At 59.3% G+C, this 20,409-nt stretch overlaps 3 protein-coding genes across 3 annotated transcripts; 2 read left to right on the top strand and 1 right to left on the bottom strand.

Moving 5' to 3' along the window:
* Nucleotides 1–10: 10 nt before the first annotated feature.
* OSGEP (O-sialoglycoprotein endopeptidase) lies at nucleotides 11–15,026 on the top strand. The gene is made up of 11 exons (XM_068424528.1): nucleotides 11–248; nucleotides 481–600; nucleotides 1,540–1,715; nucleotides 4,156–4,251; nucleotides 4,367–4,416; nucleotides 5,917–5,995; nucleotides 9,083–9,148; nucleotides 13,733–13,823; nucleotides 14,415–14,490; nucleotides 14,601–14,699; nucleotides 14,809–15,026. The coding sequence occupies exons 1-11, from the start codon at nucleotides 134–136 to the stop codon at nucleotides 14,846–14,848; spliced, it is 1,008 nt and encodes a 335-aa protein (XP_068280629.1). The 5' UTR covers nucleotides 11–133; the 3' UTR covers nucleotides 14,849–15,026.
* Nucleotides 10,610–13,541, bottom strand: LOC137677250 (uncharacterized). Its single transcript, XM_068424534.1, has 4 exons — nucleotides 13,534–13,541; nucleotides 13,275–13,375; nucleotides 11,791–11,904; nucleotides 10,610–10,614 (listed from the first exon to the last, which is right to left on the bottom strand). The coding sequence occupies exons 1-4, from the start codon at nucleotides 13,539–13,541 to the stop codon at nucleotides 10,610–10,612; spliced, it is 228 nt and encodes a 75-aa protein (XP_068280635.1).
* Nucleotides 15,027–15,046: 20 nt separating the features above from the next.
* Nucleotides 15,047–18,498, top strand: LOC137677244 (telomerase protein component 1-like). Its single transcript, XM_068424527.1, has 5 exons — nucleotides 15,047–15,121; nucleotides 15,241–15,287; nucleotides 15,391–15,525; nucleotides 16,197–16,358; nucleotides 18,184–18,498. The coding sequence occupies exons 1-5, from the start codon at nucleotides 15,115–15,117 to the stop codon at nucleotides 18,376–18,378; spliced, it is 546 nt and encodes a 181-aa protein (XP_068280628.1). The 5' UTR covers nucleotides 15,047–15,114; the 3' UTR covers nucleotides 18,379–18,498.
* Nucleotides 18,499–20,409: the final 1,911 nt, after the last annotated feature.

Genomic DNA, 20,409 nt, shown 5'->3' with positions numbered 1-20,409 from the left:
GGCTCGCGTCACTTCCGGCGCGCCGCGCGCGGGAGTGACGTCATCGGCGGGCGACGCGAGCGGCGCGTGGCGGCGGGAGAAAAGCGGCGGCGGCGCGGAGCGAGAGCGGCGGTGGTGACGTCACGGTGACGTCATGCCGACGGTGCTGGGCCTCGAGGGCTCCGCCAATAAGGTGGGGGCGGGGGTGGTGCGCGATGGCGTCATCCTCAGCAACCGCCGCGCCACCTACGTCACGCCGCCCGGCCACGGTGAGGACCCCTGTGACGTCATCAGACCCCCCGCTGACGTCACGCCCCATCCCCCGTGACGTCAGCATCCCCCCGACGTCACTCCGCCCTCGCCCCCCACCCCCCGCCGGCGCCACACCCCCTCCCTGTGACGTCAGCAAGCCCGTCCCGCCCCATGACGTCACCCCATAACCCCACCCCCCCTTTGTGACGTCACCCCCATGACCCCGCCCCCTCATGACGTCACCCCCAGGCTTCGCCCCCGGCCCCACCGCCCGCCACCACCGGGGGGCGCTGCTGGGGCTGGTGGCGGCCGCCCTGAGCGACGCCGGGCTCCGCCCCCAGCACCTCGACGCCGTCGCCTTCACCCGCGGTGAGTTGGCGTGTGCTTAGCATGTTCTTAGCATGTTCTTAGCGTGTGCGGCCCCCGCGCGTGGGCGGGGCTTCCCACAAGCCCCACCCACCATCCCTGCCCCTCCCCACCCCCCCCGGTCCCCCCTGCAGGGTGTTAAGGTCACATGTTCTTAGCATGTTCTTAGCGTGTTCTTAGCATGTTCATCAGAAATCCATAGATAAGACCCCCACGGGCCCCACCCACCATCCTGGCCCCCCCCCACCCCCCCCGGAGCCCCCTGGAGGGTGTCAAGGTCACATGTTCTTAGCATGTTCTTAGCATGTGCTTGGCATGTGGGCCCTAGACGTGCGCACAGCACCCCCCAGAGCCCCTAGCGGCCATCTTGGCCCCGCCCCACCCCCCCCGGAGCCCCCTGGGAGGGTTCTGGGTCACATGTTCTTAGCATGTTCTTAGCATGTGCTTAGCGTGTTCATCAGGGATCCACAAATGGGAACCCCAAAGCCCCGGCCGCCATCTTGGCCCCGCCCCAGCCCCACAGGAGCCCTCTGGGACGTCACATGTCTATGCCTGGGTCACATGTTCTTAGCATGTGCTTAGCATGTTCCCCAGAAATCCATAGATAAGGGCTCCACGGGCCCCGGCCGCCATCTTGGCCCCTCCCCGGCCCCATAGGCGGTGTGTAGGTCACATGTTCTTAGCATGTTCTTAGCATGTTCCCCAGAAATCCATAGATAAGGGCCCCAGGCGCCATCTTGGCCCCTCCCCAGCTCAACAGGAGCCCCCGGGAGGTGTGTGGGTCACATGTTCTTAGCATGTTCTTAGCATGTTCACCAGAAATCCATAGATAAGGGCCCCGGCCGCCATCTTGGCCCCTCCCCACCCCCTCGAGGCTGTCCGAGGGGTGGGAGGGGAGGGTCCTCCGCGTGTCCTTAGCGTGTCGTTGGCGTGTGGTGGCAGGGCCCGGCATGGGGGCGCCGCTGGCGGTGGTGGCGGCGGTGGCGCGGACGCTGGCGCAGCTCTGGCGCCTCCCCCTGGTGGGCGTCAACCACTGCGTGGGGCACATCGAGATGGGGCGGCTGCTCGGCCCCGCCCCCGACCCCCTCGTGCTCTACGTCAGCGGCGGCAACACGCAGGTACGCGCCGGGACACGCGGTAACATGTGATAACACGTGATAACACGATAGGACACAATAACACACGATAACACGTGATAACATGTGAAAAACACGTGATAACATGCGATAGGACACATGATAGGACACGATATCACGCAATAACACGTGATAACGTGATAGGACACGCAATAGGACACAATAACACACGATAACACGTGATAACATGCGATAGGACACACAATAGAACCAGATATCATGCGATAACACATGATAACACATGATAACATGTGATAGGACATGTGATAGGACATGATATCATGCGATATCACGCAATAACACACGATAACGTGATAGGACACGCGATAGGACACGATATCACGGGATAACATGTGATAGGACACACTATAGAACACGCGATAGGACACGATAACACGTGATAACACACGATAACGTGATAGGACACATGATACGGCACGATAACGTGATAACACGCGATAGGACATTCAATAGGACACGATATCAGGCGATAACACACGATAACATGCGATAGGACACGCGGTAGGACACGATATCACACCATAACACATGATAACATATGATAGGACACACGATAGGACACGATAACGTGATAACACGTGATAGGACACGCAATAGGACTCGATATCACATGATAACACATGATAACATGTGATAGGACACACGATAGGACACGATATCACGCGATAACACGCGATAGGACACGTGGTAGGACACGATAACACGCAATAACACACGATAACACATAATAACATGTGATAGGACACATGATAGGACACGATATCACACCATAACACGTGATAACGTGTGATAGGACACGCAATAGGACTCAATATCATGTGATAACACACGATAACATGCGATAGGACACACGATAGGACTCGATATCATGCGATAACACATGATAACACACAATAACATGTGATAACACGCAATAACATGCGATAGGACACACAATAGAACCAGATATCATGCGATAACACACAATAACACATGATAACATGCAATAGGACATGTGATAGGACATGATATCATGCAATATCACGCGATAACACATGATAACACGTGATAGGACATGCGATAGGACACGATATCACACGATAACACGTGATAGGACACGTGGTAGGACACGATATCACACAATAACACACAATAACACACGATAACATGTGATAGGACACATGATAGGAGACGATATCACACCATAACACGTGATGACATGTGATAGGACATGCAATAGGACTCAATATCATGTGATAACACACGATAACATGTGATAGGACACACGATAGGACACGATAACACACAATAGGACACACTATAGGACACGACATCACGTGGTAACACATAATAACACGTGATAACATGCGATAGGACATGATATCACATGATAACACACTATAACACGCTATAAGACACGCGATAGGACTTGATATCATGTGATAACACACAATAACGTGATAGGACACACTATAGGACATGATAACACGCGATAACACATGATAACATGTGATAGGACACGCATGTGATTGCTGGTTTATAACGTAATAACACGTGATATCATGCGATAACACGTGATAACACACACTAGCACATGATAACACACGATAGCGTGGGGTAACACGTGATAGCGTATGGGAGGATGTCATAACACGTGATATCACGCTTATAACGTGATTTGGCTCTTTATAACATGATATCACATGATACCACGCGATAACATGGAATAACACATGATGTCACGCTTATAACATCTCATTTGGTTCTTTATAACACATGATACCGCATGATATCATGCCATAACATGCAATAACACGTGATAACATGTGAGATACATGCGATAACATGTGATATAACGTGATAACACGTGACATCACACTTATAACGTGTGACTTGGTTCTTTATAACGTGATAACACGTGATAACATGTGATAACACAATAACATGCGATAGCACGTGATAATATGTGATATAACACATGATAACATGATATCACGCTTATAACACGTGACTTCATTCTGTATAACACATGATAACACACGATATCATGCGATAGCACGTGATGACGGGATAACACGTGATATCACGCTTATAACGTGGGTTGGTCCTTGATAACATGCAATAACACGTGATAACACATGATAACACGTGATAACGTGCTATAACGCGATAACATGCGATAACACGTGACATCACGCTTATAACATGTGACTTGCTTCTCTATAACATGCGTTAACACGTGATAACACGCGATAACACGTGATAACACACGATAACACGCGATAGCTTCGATATCGAAGGGCGGGAGCTCAATACGAGGGAGTTGTGACATCACACGGTGTCACATGACATCACATGACGTCATATGACATCACATGATGTCGTATTATGTCACATGACGTCACGTGACGTCACGTGTCAGGTGATCGCCTACGCCCGCCGCCGCTACCGCATCCTGGGTGAGACCCTGGACATGGCTGTGGGCAACTGCCTCGACCGATTGGCCCGGCTGCTGCAGGTGGGCGGGGCTTAGGGGAGGGGGCGGGGCCTCGGGGGGCGTGGCCTAAAGGGGGCGAAGCCAAAGGGGGCGGGGCCAAAGGGGGCGTGGCCTCTGACCCCGCCCCCCCCCGCAGCTCCCCAACGATCCCAGTCCCGGCTACAACGTGGAGCTGCTGGCGCGGAGGTGAGGGGGGGAAACCAGTACAGCCCAGTACATCCCAGTGCCTTCCCAGTATGGCCCAGTGCCCTCCCAGTATGGCCCAGTGCCCCCACAGCCCCGCCCAGTGCCCTCCCAGTTACCTCCCAGTATCATCCCTGTGCCTACCAGTGCTTCCCAGTGCCTCCCAGTGCCCTCCCAGTGCCCCCACACCCCCTCCCAGTGCTTCCCAGTCCTTCCCAGTCCCTCCCAGTGCTTCCCAGTACCATCGCACTTCCCTCCCAGTATCATCCCTGTGCCTCCCAGTGCCCCCCAGTCCCTCCCAGTGCTTCCCAGTGCCCTCCCAGTGCCTCCCAGTATATCCCAGTTCCCCCAAACACCCTTTTATCTCCCTCCCAGTCCCTCCCAGTGCCTCCCAGTATATCCCAGTTCCCCCAAACACCCTCTTATTTCCCTCCCAGTTCCCTCCCAGTTCCTCCCAGTATATCCCATTCCCCCACACCCCCTCCCAGTGCTTCCCAGTTACTTCCCAGTGCCCTCCCAGTGCTTCCCAGTCCCCTCCCAGTGCCTCCCACTATATCCCAGTTCCCCCAAACACCCTCTTATCTCCCTCCCAGTCCCTCCCAGTTCCTCCCAGTATATCCCAGTGCCCCCAACCCCCTCCCAGTCCCCTCCCAGTGCCTCCCACTATATCCCAGTTCCCCCAAACACCCTCTTATCTCCCTCCCAGTCCCCCCCAGTCCCTCACAGTGCCTCACAGTGCTTCCCAGTGCCTCCCAGTTCCCTCCCAGTATCATCCCTGTGCCTACCAGTGCCCCCCAGTCCCTCCCAGTACCTCCCAGTGCTTCCCAGTACTATCCCAGTTACCTCCCCGTCCCTCCCAGTGCCTCCCAGTTATCTCCCAGTACCTCCCAGTGCCCTCCCAGTCCCCCCAAACTCCTTCCCAGTGCCTCCCACTCCCCTCCCAGTGCTTCCCAGTGCCCTCCCAGTTCCTCCCAGTATATCCCAGTGCCCCCAAACCCCCTCCCAGTGCTTCCCAGTCCCCCCCCAGTCCCTCCCACTACCATCCCAGTTCCCTCCCACTATCATCCCTGTGCCTCCCAGTGCCTCCCAGTGCCCCCTAGTGCCCCCCAGTGCTTCCCAGTGCTTCCCAGTGCCTCCCAGTTACCTCCCAGCGCCTCCCAGTTCCCCCAAACCCCCTCCCAACCCCTCCCAGTGCCCTCCCAGTCCCCTCCCAGCGCCTCCCAGTACTTCCCAGTACCATCCCAGTGCTTCCTAGTCCCTTACCAATGCCCCCCAGTTCCCTCCCAGTGCCTCCCAGTCCCCTCCCAGTGCCTCCCAGTATATCCCAGTGCCCAAAACCTCCCTCTTTGGACCCTGTTAACAGCCCCAAACCCCCTCCCAGTCCCCTCCCAGTGCCTCCCAGTACATCCCAGTGCCCCAAACTCCCTCTTCGGACCCTGTTAACAGCCCCAAACCCCTTTAGTAGCCCCCAGACCCCTTTACTAGCCCCCAACCCTCTTCCAGGGGTCGCCGCCTGGTGCCGCTGCCCTACGGGGTCAAGGGCCTGGACGTGACCTTCTCGGGGCTCCTCTCCCACCTCCAGGTGACCCAAAACCCCCCCAATTCACCCCAAAAACCCCAAAACCCCAAAAATGGGGATTTTTGCCCCAAAATCGGGGAGTTTGACCCCAAAATCTGGGGGTTTTGCCCCAAAATTGAGGGTTTTGACCCCAAAATTGAGGTTTTTTTGCCCCCAAAATGGGGATTTTTGCCCAAAATTGAGGGGTTTTGCACCAAAAAATGGGGGTTTGCCCCAAAATTGAGGGTTTTTGCCCCAAAAATGGGGTTTTGCCCCAAAATTGGGGGATTTGACCCCAAAATTGGGGATTTTTGCCCAAAATTGGTGGGTTTTGTCCCCAAAATTGGGGGGTTTATTCCCCAAAATGGGGATTTTTGCCCCAAAATTGAGGGGTTTTTTCCCCAAAATGGGGATTTTTGCTCAAAATTGAGGGGTTTTGCCCCAAAATTGGGGATTTTTGCCCAAATCGGTGTTTTTTTTTCCCTAAAGTTGGGGATTTTGACCCCAAAATCGGGTTTTTTACCCCAAAATTGAGGTTTTTTGCCCCAAAATTGAGGGTTTTGACCCCAAAATTGGGGGGTTTTGCCCCAAAATTGGGGGTTTTGACCCCAAAATTTTTTTTTTGTCCCAAAATTGAGGTTTTTTGCCCCAAAATTGGGGATTTTTGCCCAAAATTGGGTTTTTTTGCCCCAAAATTGAGGGGTTTGACCCCAAAATTGAGGGTTTTGACCCCAAAATTGAGGGTTTTGACCCCAAAATTGGGGGGTTTTACCCCAAAATGGAGGGTTTTGACACCAAAATCGGGGTTTTTTTCCCCAAAATGGAGGGTTTTGCCCCAAAATTGAGGGTTTTGACCCCAAAATCGGGGGGGTTTGCCCCAAAATAGAGAGTTTTGACCCCAAAATCAGGGATTTTTGCCCCCAAAATTGGGGATTTTTGTCCAAAATTGAGGTTTTTTGCCCCAAAAATGGGTTTTTTTGCTCCAAAATTGAGGGTTTTGACCCCAAAAATGGGGATTTTTGCCCAAAATTCAGTGGTTTTGCCCCAAAAAATGGGGGGTTTTGCCCAAAATGGAGATTTTTGCCCAAAATCAATGTTTTTTTGCCCAACATTGAGAGTTTTGACCCCAAAATTGAGTTTTTTTGCCCCAAAATTGGGTATTTTTGCCCAAAATTTAGGTTTTTTTCCCCAAATTTGGGGATTTTTGCCCAAAATTGAGGGTTTTGACCCCAAATTTGGGGATTTTTGCCCCAAAATTGAGGGGTTTTGCCCCAAAATTGGGGATTTTTGCCCAAAATCGTTTTTTTTACCCCAAAATTGACGTTTTTTGCCCCAAAATTGGGGATTTTGACCCAAAATCGGGGGGGGTTGCCCCAAAATTGAGGGGTTTGACCCCAAAATTGGGGGGTTTTGCCCCAAAATTGAGGGTTTTGACCCCAAAATTTTTTGTGTCCCAAAATTGAGGTTTTTTGCCCCAAAATTGGGGATTTTTGCCCAAAATTGGGTTTTTTTGCCCCAAAATTGAGGGTTTTGACCCCAAAATTGGGGGGTTTTGCCCCAAAATTGAGAGTTTTGACCCCAAAATCGGGGATTTTTGCCCCAAATCGACGGGTTTTGCCCCAAAATCGGGGGGTTTTGCCCCAAAATGGGGATTTTTGCCCAAAGTTGAGGTTTTTTGCACCAAAAATGGGGATTTTTGCCCAAAATTCAGGGATTTTGCCCCCAAAATGGGGATTTTTGCCCAAAATTGAGGGTTTTTTCCCCAAAAATGGGGATTTTTGCCCCAAATTGAGGTTTTTTGCCCCAAAATTGAGGTTTTTTTGCCCCCAAAACTGGGGATTTTGACCTCAAAAACAGGGGTTTGGCCCCAAAATTGAGGCTTTTGACCCCAAAATCAGGGTTTTTTGCCCCAAAATTGGGGATTTTTGCCCAAAATTGGGGTTTTTTGCCCCAAAATTGAGGGTTTTGACTCCAAAAATGGGGATTTTTGCCCAAAATTGAGGGGGTTTGCCCCCAAAAATATGGGGTTTTTTCACCAAAATCGGGATTTTTGCCCAAAATTGGGGATTTTGACCCCAAAATCGGGGGGGTTTGCCCCAAAAATGGGGATTTTTTGCCCAAAATTGACATTTTTTTGCCCCAAAATTGAGGGGTTTGACCCCAAAATCGGTTTTTTCCCCCTAAAATTGGAGATTTTGACCCCAGAATCGGGCTTTTTTCCCCAAAATTGAGGGGTTTTGCCCCAAAATTGGGGGTTTTGCCCCAAAATGGGGATTTTTGCCCCAAAATTGATGATTTTTGCCCAAAATTGAGGGGTTTTGCCCCAAATTGAGGGGTTTTGCCCCAAAAATGGCGATTTTTGTCCAAAATTGAGGGGTTTTGCCCCAAAAATGTTTTTTTTTGCCCCAAAATTGAGGGGTTTGACCCCAAAATTGTTTTTTGTTTCCCAAAATTGAGGGTTTTGACCCCAAAAATGGGGATTTTTGCCCAAAATTGAGTGGTTTTGCCCCAAAAAATGGGGGATTTTGCCCCAAAATGGGGATTTTTGCCCAAAATTGAGGTTTTTTTGCCCCAAAATTGGGGATTTTTGCCCAAAATTGAGGTTTTTTCCTCTAAAATTGGGGTTTTTTTCCCTAAAATTGGCGATTTTTGTCCAAAATTGAGGTTTTTTGCCTCAAAATTGGGGATTTTTGCCCAAAATTGAGGTTTTTTGCTCCAAAATGGGGCTTTTGACCCCAAAATCGGGGGTTTTGCCCCAAAATTGAGGGTTTGACCCCAAAATAGAGGTTTTTTTCCCCAAAATTGGGGATTTTTGCCCAAAATTGGTTTTTTTTGGCCACAAAATTGGGTATTTTTGTCCAAAATTGAGGGGTTTTGCCCCAAAATTGGGGATTTTTGCCCAAAATCGGGTTTTTTTGGCCCAAAATTGAGGGGTTTGACCCCAAAATCGGGGTTTTTTTCCCCAAAATTGAGGGGTTTGAACCCAAAATCAGGTTTTTTTGCCCCAAAAATGGGGATTTTTTCCCCAAAATTGAGGTTTTTTGCCCCAAAATGGGGATTTTTGCCCAAAATCGCCGTTTTTCACCCCAAACCGGGGCCCCCCCCCCCCAGGCTGCCGCCCCCCGGCTGCTGGCGTCGGGCGAGGCCACCCCCGAGGACCTGTGCCTGTCCCTGCAGGTGGGCTGGGACTGGGAGGCACTGGGAGGGACTGGGAGGGACTGGGAGGGACTGGGAGGGGGTTTGGGGGCACTGGGGTATACTGGGAGGGGACTGGGAGGGACTGGGGGGCACAGGGATATACTGGGAGGGCACTGGGATGGTACTGGGAGGGACTGGGAGGGAGTTTGGGAGCACTGGGATATACTGGGAGGTAACTGGGGAGCACTGGGAAGCACTGGGAGGGAGTTTGGGAGCACTGGGATATACTGGGAGGCACTGGGAGGTAACTGGGGGGCACTGGGAAGCACTGGGAGGCACAGGGATGATACTGGGAGGGAACTGGGATGGTGCTGGGAGGGACTGGGAGGGAGTTTGGGGGGACTGGCATGTACTGGGAGTGGACTGGGATGCACTGGGAGGCACTGGGATGGAACTGGGAGGGAACTGGGATGGGACTGGGAAGCACTGGGATGGGACTGGGAGGGGGTTTGAGGGCACTGGGGTATACTGGGAAGCACTGGGATGTACTGGGAGGGCACTGGGAGGGAGTTTGGGGGAACTGGGATATACTGGGAGGGCACTGGGAGGGACTGGGATATACTGGGAGGGCACTGGGAGGTAACTGGGAGGCACTGGGGGGCACGGGTAGGCACAGGGATACTGGGAGGGAACTGGAATAGTACTGGGAAGCACTGGGATGGGACTGGGAGGGGGTTTGGGGGCACTGAGATATACTGGGAGGGAACTGGGAAGCAGTGGGAGGGACTGGGAAGCACTGGGAGAGGGTTTGGGGGCACTGGGATGTACTGGGAGGCACTGGGAGGGGACTGGGAGGTAACTGGGAGGGAACTGGCAAGCACTGGGGGGCACAGGGATGATACTGGGAGGGAACTGGGATGGTACTGGGAAGCACTGGGAGGCAGTGGGAGGGAACTGGGAGACACAGGGATGATACTGGGAAGTACTGGGAGGCACTGGGAGGGACTGGGAGGGGGTTTGGGCTCACTGGGATATACTGGGAGGGAACTGGGAGGGTACTGGGAAGCACTGGGAGGGACTGGAAGGGAGTGTGGGGGCACTGGGATATACTGGGAGGGGACTGGGAGGCACTGGGATGTACTGGGATATACTGGGAGGCACTGGGAGGGAACTGGGAAGCGCTGGGGGGCACAGGTATGATACTGGGAGGGAACTGGGATGGGACTGGGAGGAGGTGTGGGGGCACTGGGAGGTAACTGGGATGGTACTGGGAAGCAGTGGGATGGGACTGGGAGGGACTGGGAGGGGGTGTGGGGGAATGGGATATACTGGGAGGCACTGGGATGGTACTGGGAGGGAACTGGGATGGTACTGGGAAGCACTGGGAGGGGACTGGGATATACTGGGATGGACTGAGTGAGGATTTGGAGGAACTGGGCTATACTGGGAGGGCACTGGGTTACACTGGAAGGGACTGGGAAGGGATTTGTGGGCACTGGACTATACTGGGAAGCACTGGGGGGCACTGGGAGGGAGTTTGGGGGAACTGGGATATACTGGGAGGCACTGGGAGGGGACTGGGAGGCACTGGGATGTACTGGGAGGGAACTGGGATGGTACTGGAAAGCACTGGGATGGGACTGGGAGGGACTGGGAAGCACAGCGATGATACTGGGAGGGAACTGGGAGGTAACTGGGAGGGACTGGGAGGGAGTTTGGGGGGACTGGGATGTACTGGGAGTGGACTGGGAGGCACTGGGATGGAACTGGGAGGGAACTGGGATGGTACTGGGAAGCACTGGGATGGGACTGGGAGGGACTGGGAGGGGGTTTGAGGGCACTGGGGCATACTGGGAAGCACTGGGATGTACTGGGAGGGCACTGGGAGGGAGTTTGGGGGAACTGGGATATAATGGGAGGGCACTGGGAGGGACTGGGATATACTGGGAGGGCACTGGGAGGTAACTGGGAGGCACTGGGGGGCACGGGTAGGCACAGGGATACTGGGAGGGAACTGGGATAGTACTGGGAAGCACTGGGATGGGACTGGGATGGACTGGGAGGGGGTTTTGGGGGCACTGAGATATACTGGGAGGGAACTGGGAAACAGTGGGAGGGACTGGGAGGGACTGGGAAGCACTGGGAGGGGGTTTGGGGGCACTGGGATGTACTGGGAGGCACTGGGAGGGGACTGGGAGGGAACTGGGAGGGAACTGGCAAGCACTGGGGGGCACAGGGATGATACTGGGAGGGAACTGGGATGGTACTGGGAAGCACTGGGAGGCAGTGGGAGGGAACTGGGAGGCACAGGGATGATACTGGGAAGTACTGGGAAGCACTGGGAGGCAGTGGGAGGGAACTGGGAGGCACAGGGATGATACTGGGAAGCACTGGGAGGCAGTGGGAGGGAACTGGGAGGCACAGGGATGATACTGGGAAGTACTGGGAAGCACTGGGAGGCAGTGGGAGGGAACTGGGAGGCACAGGGATGATACTGGGAAGCACTGGGAGGCAGTGGGAGGGAACTGGGAGGCACAGGGATGATACTGGGAAGTACTGGGAGGCAGTGGGAGGGACTGGGAGGGGGTTTGGGCTCACTGGGATATACTGGGAGGGAACTGGGAGGGTACTGGGAAGCACTGGGAGGGACTGGGAGGGAGTGTGGGGGCACTGGGATATACTGGGAGGGGACTGGGAGGCACTGGGATGTACTGGGATATACTGGGAGGCACTGGGAGGGAACTGGGAAGCGCTGGGGGGCACAGGTATGATACTGGGAGGGAACTGGGATGGGACTGGGAGGGGGTGTGGGGGCACTGGGGTATACTGGGAGGCACTGGGATGGGACTGGGAAGCACTGGGAGGGGACTGGGAAGTACTGGGAGGCACTGGGAGGGGGTTTGGGGGCACTGGGAGGTAACTGGGATGGTACTGGGAAGCAGTGGGATGGGACTGGGAGGGACTGGGAGGGGGTGTGGAGGAATGGGATATACTGGGAGGCACTGGGATGGTACTGGGAGGGAACTGGGATGGTACTGGGAAGCACTGGGAGGGGACTGGGATATACTGGGATGGACTGGGTGAGGATTTGGAGGAACTGGGCTATACTGGGAGGGCACTGGGTTACACTGGAAGGGACTGGGAAGGGATTTGTGGGCACTGGACTATACTGGGAAGCACTGGGGGGCACTGGGAGGGAGTTTGGGGGAACTGGGATATACTGGGAGGCACTGGGAGGGGACTGGGAGGGACTGGGAAGCACAGCGATGATACTGGGAGGGAACTGGGAGGTAACTGGGAGGGACTGGGAGGGAGTTTGAGGGCACTGGGATATACTGGGAGGAACTAGGAGAAACTGGGAGGGAGATAGGGTGTTTAGGGGAACTGGGATATACTGGGAGGCACTGGGATGATACTGGGAGGGACTGGGAGGGGGTTTGGGCTCACTGGGAGGGAACTGGGAGGGAACTGGGTTATACTGGGAGGGAGTAGGAGGGGATTTGGGGGCACTGGGAGGGAACTGGGCTATACTGGGAGGGAACTGGGATATACTGGGATGGACTGGGTGAGGATTTGGAGGCACTGGGCTATACTGGGAGGGCACAGGGAGGGAAACTGGGATATACTGGGAGGCACTGGGAGGGGATTTGTGGGCACTGGGCTATACTGGGAAGCACTGGGGGGCACTGGGAGGGCGCTGGGAGGGAGTTTGGGGGAACTGGGATATACTGGGAGGGACTGGGAGGCACTGGGAGGGAACTGGGAGGGAACTGGCAAGCACTGGGGGGCACTGGTTGGCACAGGGATGATACTGGGAGGGAACTGGGATGGTACTGGGAAGGACTGGGAGGGACTGGGAAGGGGTTTGGGGGGACTGGGAGGGCACTGGGAGGGGACTGGGGTGTACTGGGAGGGGGTATGGGGGAACTGGGCTATACTGGGAGGCACTGGGAGGGAACTGGGCTATACTGGGAGGGACTGGGAAGGGATTTGAGGGAACGGGGCTATACTGGGAGGCACTGGGAGGGGACTGGGAAGCACTGGGATGTACTGGGATGGTACTGGGATAAACTGGGAGGAAGTTTGGGGGCACTGGGCTATACTGGGAAGCACTGGGATGATACTGGGAGGGAACTGGAAGGCACTGGGCCATATTGGGCTATACTGGGAAGCACTGGGGGGCACTGGGAGGGCACTGGGAGGGAGTTTGGGGAAACTGGGATATACTGGGAGGGACTGGGATATACTGGGAGGGACTGGGAAGCACTGGGAGGGCACTGGGAGGGAGTTTGGGGGAACTGGGATATACTGGGAAGCACTGGGATGGTACTGGGAGGGAGTTTGGGGGCACTGGGAGGGGGTGTGGGGGCACTGGGATATACTGGGAAGCACTGGGATGATACTGGGAGGGAACTGGGAGGCACTGGGCCATACTGGGCTATACTGGGAGGCACTGGGAGGGCGCGGTGACACCATCAGGGTTTTGTGTCTCTTAAGGGGGTTTGGGGGCGGGGTTACGGGGGTCACGTGACCCTGGTGGGGGGGGGGTGTGTGTCATGTGACCCCCCTTGTGGGCGGGGCCACGTGACCCTTGACCCCGCCCCCGGGGGGGTCACGTGACAGGAGACGGCCTTCGCCATGCTGACGGAGGTGACGGAGCGGGGGCTGGCGCTGACGGGCTCCGCCCACCTGCTGCTCGTGGGGGGCGTGGCCTGTGCGTGGGACACGCCCACGGGGGGCGGGGCCAAACCCCGGAGGGGGCGGGGCCACGGGGGGAGGGGGCGTGGCCACGGGGGGAGGGGGCGGGGCCACGTGTGTACCCATATAGAAGGGGTGGGGGGAGCCCAGGGGGGCGTGGCTTAAGCAGGAGGGGGCGTGGCTTAAGCAGGAGGGGGCGTGGCCTTCGTGTAGGACACGCCCACGAGGGGCGTGGCCACAGCGAGGGGGCGTGGCTACAAGGAGGGGGCGTGGCCATGGCTATGGGGGAACCATATATAAGGGGTTGGGGGGGAGCGGGGGGGCGTGGCTTGAGCGGAGGGGGCGTGGCCACGCCTATAGGGGGCGGGGCTTGCGGAGGGGGCGTGGCTACAGGGAGGGGGCGTGGCCAATGTGGAGTGGGCGGGGCTTAAGGAGGGGGGGTCCGTAGATGTGGGGCTGGGACCAATAGGGAGGGGGTGGAGCCTATGGGAGGGGGTGGAGCCTATGGGAGGGGGTGTGGCCTATGGGTGGGGGTGTGGCTAAGGGGAGGGGGCGTGGTCTAAGGGGAGGGGGCGTGGCTTCCGGCCTAAGCCCCGCCCCCCCGCAGGCAACCGGCGCCTCCAGGAGATGCTGCGGGCGATGTGCCGGGCGCGGGGGGCGGAGCTTTGCCCCACGGACGAGAGGTGGGCGGGGCTTGAGGGGGCGTGGCTTAAGGAGGGGGGGCGGGGCTTAAGGAGGGGGCGGGGCTTAAGGAGGGGGCGTGGCCAAGCGCTGTGGCCCCGCCCCCTTCCAGGTACTGCGTGGACAACGGCGCCATGATCGCCCAGGCGGGGGGGGAGATGCTGCGGGCGGGGCAGACGACGGAGCTGAGCCAATCAGGGATCACGCAGCGGTGAGGGGGCGTGGCCACACCCAGAGGGGGGGCGTGGCCACGCCCAGAAGGGGCGGGGCCACCCGCGGCGGTGACCTTTAACCCCTCCCCCCCCCCCCCCCCAATCCAGGTACCGCACGGACGAGGTGGAGGTGACGTGGCGGGAGTGAGGCTTGGCCACGCCCCCTCGGGGTGGCCACGCCCCCTATGGGGTGGCCACGCCCCCTATGGGTGTGGCCACGCCCCCTGGGGTGGCCACGCCCCCTCCCACCCTGGCCACGCCCCCCTGGGCGAGGCCACGCCCCCCCAACCCCCTTCAAACCCTTAATAAAGCTCTTCCCGCATGTGGCTCCGCCCCTTTGTGATGACGTCATGAGTAGGGGGCGGGGCTTAGGGGAGCGCAAAGGCTTCTGGGAAACCCGGAAGGGCGGCAGCGATGGCGGGTGAGTCCCCTCCGTCCCCCCCTGCCCCATAGCGGGGGGTCCCGGCCCCATAGCGCGGGGCCACGCCCCCTCGGGGGGGTTGGCCACGCCCCCTCGAGCTTGGCCACGGCCCCCCACAGCCCCTCCCAACCCGGAAGTGTCCCCGGAAGTGGTGGAAGAGCTGAAGGTGGGTGTGGGGGAGGGGGAGGGGGGTGGGGGAGGGGCCTCCTGTGGTGGCCCCGCCCCCTACATGTGGCCCCGCCCCCTCTCCGTTGGCCCCGCCCCCCCAGCTGGAGCTCCTGGCCGCCATTGGCTCGTCGCTGGTGCCGGGGGCGGACCTCGCGCGGAGGCGGGACCCGCTGCGGGGGCGTGTCCTGGAGCTCTGCGCCCGATTGGCCCCGCTGAGCCCCGAGTTCCTGCTGCAGGTCGGAGCCCCGCCCCCTAGATCCGGGCCACGCCCCCTATATGGGTCCCACCCCCATATATGGGTCCCATCCCTAGACGTTGGCCACGCCCCCTAGATCCTGGCCACGCCCCCAGATCGTAGCCACGCCCCCTAGGTGTTAGCCACGCCCCCCGGATCGTGGCCACGCCCCCTAGATGGAGGCCACGCCCCCTGGGTGTAAGCCCCGCCCCCCTATGTGGGTCCCACCCCCATATATGGGTCCCATCCCTAGACATTGGCCACGCCCCCAGCTCTTGGCCACGCCCCTAGATGGTAGCCACGCCCCCTAGATTGTAGCCACGCCCCCTATGTGTTGGCCACGCCTCCTATAGCCAAGCCACGCCCCCTACGTGCAGGCCACGCCCCCATAAGTGGGTCCCACCCCCATATATGGGTCCCATCCCTCGACATTGGCCACGCCCCCTACATGCAGGCCACGCCCCCTAGCTCTTGGCCACGCCCCCTAGATGGTAGCCACGCCCCCTAGGCGTTGGCCACGCCCCCTAGGTGCAAACCCCGCCCCCCATATGGGTCCCACCCCCATATATGGGCCCCATCCCTAGACCTTGGCCACGCCCCCTGGGTGTAGGCCACGCCCCCGTGGCCCCGCCCCCCCATATTTAAGCCCCGCCCCCTCTGCCCCCCCCATAGGCCGCCCTCTTCGCCCGCCGCGCCCTGGGCCTCCGCGCCATTGGCTGCTTCCTGGTGGCCGTGGCCGCTGGCCACGCCCCCTGCCGGCCCCTGCTGCGCCGCTACCTGGGGGGCGTGGCCCTGCTGCCGCGCGATTGGGCGGACGTGCCGCGCTACTACCAGGTGGGGCCCGCCCCCCGAGTGTGGGGCCCGCCCCCCAAGTGTGGGTCCCAGCCCCATAGAGGGAGGTCCCAGCCCCATAGATGTGGGTCTCTGCCCTATAGATGTGGGTCCCACCCCCCATACATGGGTCCCCACCCCCTATATATGGGTCCCAGCCCCATAGATTTGACTCCCAGCCCCATAGATGTGGGTCTCCACCCCCTATATCTGGGTCCCACCCCCTATATATGGGTCCCAGCCCCATAGATGTGGGTCCCACCCCCTATATATGGGTCTCAGCCCCATAGATGAGGGTCCCACCCCCTATATATGGGTCCCCACCCCCTATATGTGGGTCCCAGCCCCATAGATTTGAGTCCCACCCCCCATATATGGGTCCCAGCCCCATAGATCTGGGTCCCAATGTCATATATATGGGTCCCGCCCCCTATATGTGGGTCCCAGCCCCATAGATGTGGGTCCCAGCCCCACAGATGTGGGTCCCGCCCCCTATATATGTGTCCCCACGCCCTATATATAGGTCCCAGCCCCATAGATGTGGGTCCCAGCCCCATAGATGTGGGTCCCACCCCCTATATATGGGTCCCAGCCCCATAGATTTGACTCCCAGCCCCACATATGTGGGTCCCAGCCCCATAGATTTGAGTCCCACCCCCCATATATGGGTCCCACCCCCTATATGTGGGTCCTGCCCCATAGATCTGGGTCCCAATGTCATAGAGATGGGTCCCAGCCCCATAGATTTGAGTCCCACCCCCTATATATGGGTCTCAACCCCATAGATTTGGGTCCCAGCCCCATAGATGTGGGTCCCAGCCCCATATATGTGACTCCCAGCCCCACATATAGGGGTCCCCACCCCCTATATATGGGTCCCAGCCCCACATATGTGGGTTCCAGCCCCATAGAGGGAGGTCCCAGCCCCATAGATGTGGGTCCCACCCCCTATATATGGGTCCCAGCCCCCCATATATGGGTCCCCACCCCCTGTATCTGGGTCCCAGCCCCACATATATGGGTCCCAGCCCCATAGATTTGACTCCCAGCCCCACATATGTGGGTCCCACCCCCTATATATGGGTCCCAGCCCCATAGATGTGGGTCCTAGTATCATATATGTGACTCCCAGCCCCACATATAGGGGTCCTGACCCCTATATATGGGTCTCAGCCCCACATATGTGGGTCCCAGCCCCATAGAGGGAGGTCCCAGCCCCATAGATGTGGGTCCCACCCCCTATATATGGGTCCCAGCCCCATAGATTTGACTCCCAGCCCCATAGATTTGGCTCCCACCCCCCATATATGGGTCCCCACCCCCTATATGTGGGTCCCAGCCCCATAGATTTGACTCCCAGCCCCACATATATGGGTCCCACCCCCTATATATGGGTCCCAGCCCCATAGATGTGGGTCCCAGCCCCATAGATTTGACTCCCAGCCCCCCATATATGGCTCCCACCCCCTATATATGGGTCCCAGCCCCATAGATTTGGGTCTCTGCCCTATAGATGTGGGTCCCACCCCTCATATCTGGGTCCCCACCCCCTATATGTGGGTCCCAGCCCCATAGATTTGACTCCCAGCCCCATAGATGTGGGTCCCACCCCCCATATATGGGTCTCAGCCCCATAGATTTGAGTCCCACCCCCTATATATGGGTCTCAACCCCATAGATTTGGGTCCCTGCCCCATAGATGTGGGTCCCAGCCCCATAGATTTGACTCCCAGCCCCCCATATATGGCCCCCACCCCCCATATATGGCTCCCACCCCCCATATGTGGGTCCCCGCCCCACACATGTGGGTCCCGCCCCCTCCCCCCAGAGCCTGGCCCCCCACCCGGGGGTGCTGGCGCCCCTCCCCCGCGCCCTGCGCGACGCCCTGGCCGCCGCCTTCGCCCGCTTCGACCCCCACCAGGTGGCCAAGTACCGCGGGCGCCCCGGCAAGGTAGGCCCCGCCCCCTCCCCGGGCCACGCCCCCTCCTGGCCACGCCCCCTGGGTGGTGGCCACGCCCCCTAGACGTGGCCCCACCCCATAGATGCAAGCCCCGCCCCCTCAATATGGCGCCCGGCCCCATAGAGGGGGGGGGTCACCCCTATAGAGGGGGGGTCACCCCCATATAAGCCCCGCCCCCTCTGTGGCCACGCCCCCACGTGGCCACGCCCCCACGTGGCCACGCCCCCACCTGGCCACGCCCCCTTTACCCCTCCCCCACCCCCTATAGCCCCTCCCCCACCCCCTTTATCCCCTCCCCCACCCCCTTTATCCCCCTTTTAGCCCCTCCCCCTCCCCCCTTAGCCCCGCCCCCACCCCCTTTAGCCCCACCCCCTCCCCCTTTAGCTCCTCCCCCTCCCCTTTAGCCCCTCCCCCTCCCCTTTAGTCCCGCCCCCACCCCCTTTAGCCCCGCCCCCACCCCATAGCCCCTCCCCCACCCCCTTTATCCCCCCTTTAGCCCCTCCCCCACCCCCTTTATCCCCCCTTTTAGCCCCTCCCCCACCCCCTTAGCCCCTCCCCCTCCCCTTTAGCCCCGCCCCCAGCCCCGCCCCCACCCTTTTAGCCCCTCCCCCTCCCCTTTAGCCCCGCCCCCACCCCATTTAGCCCCGCCCCCCCCCCCCCCAGCGTCGCCGTGCCCGGACCCTGCCCCTCCCCCCCCCCCGAAGGGGGCGGAGCCACCGCCGGTGGGGGAGGGGCCGGAAGGTGAGAACGAGGCTGGAGGGGGGAGGGGGCGGGGCTAAAGGGGGCGGGGTTAGGGGTGGGGGCGGGGCTAAAGGGGGTGGGGGCGGGGCTAAAGGGGGGATAAAGGGGGTGGGGGAGGGGTAAAGGGGGGTGGGGGAAGGGTTTAAGGGGTGGGGGCGGGGCTAAAGGGGAGGGGGCGGGGCTAAGGGGGTGGGGGCGGGGCTAAGGGGGTGGGGGCGGGGCTCCGCGGCCCTGACCCCGCCCCCCCGCCCCTCCCCCCCCCCAGCCGGCCCCGCCCCCCCCGCCCCTCCCCCCCTCCCTCTTCTCCCTCCGCTCCCTCGTGCGCCGCCTCCACCTGCGGCACCCCCCGGAGACCGTGCGCCCCCTGCTGGCCCACAGGTAGCCCCGCCCCCCCTTAGCCCCGCCCCCACCCCCCTTAGCCCCGCCCCCACCCCCTAAGCCCCGCCCCCACCCCATTTCCCCTCCCCCACCCCTTTAATCCCCCCTTTTCCCCCTCCCCCACCCCCTTTAGCCCCGCCCCCACCCCCTTTAGCCCCTCCCCCACCCCCTTAGCCCCTCCCCCCGCCCCTCCCCCCCCACTTCCGGTTGACCTTTGACCCCCCCCCGCAGGACCCCGGATGGGCGGGGCCGCTGGCGCCTCCCCCCCCCCCTCACGTGGGAGCGGGCGCTCAGCGGGGGAGGGGCGGCCGGCATCCCCCCCCGGGAGACCTGGGAGCGCCTGATTGGTCGGTGGTGACCCCCCGTGACCCCTCTGTGACCCCTCTGTGACCCCTGACCCCTCTGTGACCCCCCGTGACCTCTCTGTGACCCCAAATCCCTCTGGGTGACCCCTTGACCCTTGCATGACCCCATGACCCCTCTGTGACCCCTGAGTGACCCCTGAGTGACCCCATGACCCCTCTGTGACCCCGTGACCTCTCTGTGACCCCTGTGTGACCCCATGACCCCTTGTGTGAGCCCTCGTGACCCCCTGACCCCTGAGTGACCCCCTGACCCCTCTGTGACCCCTCTGTGACCCCGTGACCCCTCTGTGACCCCTGAGTGACCCCATGACCCCTGAGTGACCCCTGAGTGACCCCGTGACCCCTGAGTGACCCCATGACCCCCTGTGACCCCTCGTGACCCCCGAGTGACCCCATGACCCCCTGTGCCCCCGTGACCCCTCTGTGACCCCTGAGTGACCCCATGACCCCTGAGTGACCCCATGACCCCTGAGTCACCCCGTGACCCCGTGACCCCTTGTGTGACCCCCTGACCCCTTGTGTGACACCGTGACCCCATGACCCCTGAGTGACCCCATAACCCCTCGTGTGACCCCTGAGTGACCCCATGACCCCTTGGCCGTGACCTTTG

The sequence above is a fragment of the Nyctibius grandis genome, unplaced genomic scaffold (assembly GCF_013368605.1).
Source record: "Nyctibius grandis isolate bNycGra1 unplaced genomic scaffold, bNycGra1.pri scaffold_103_arrow_ctg1, whole genome shotgun sequence".
NCBI lineage: Eukaryota > Metazoa > Chordata > Aves > Nyctibiiformes > Nyctibiidae > Nyctibius > Nyctibius grandis.
The sequence above is the reverse complement of the archived record's forward strand: the minus strand, read 5'-3'. Positions and strand labels throughout refer to the sequence as shown.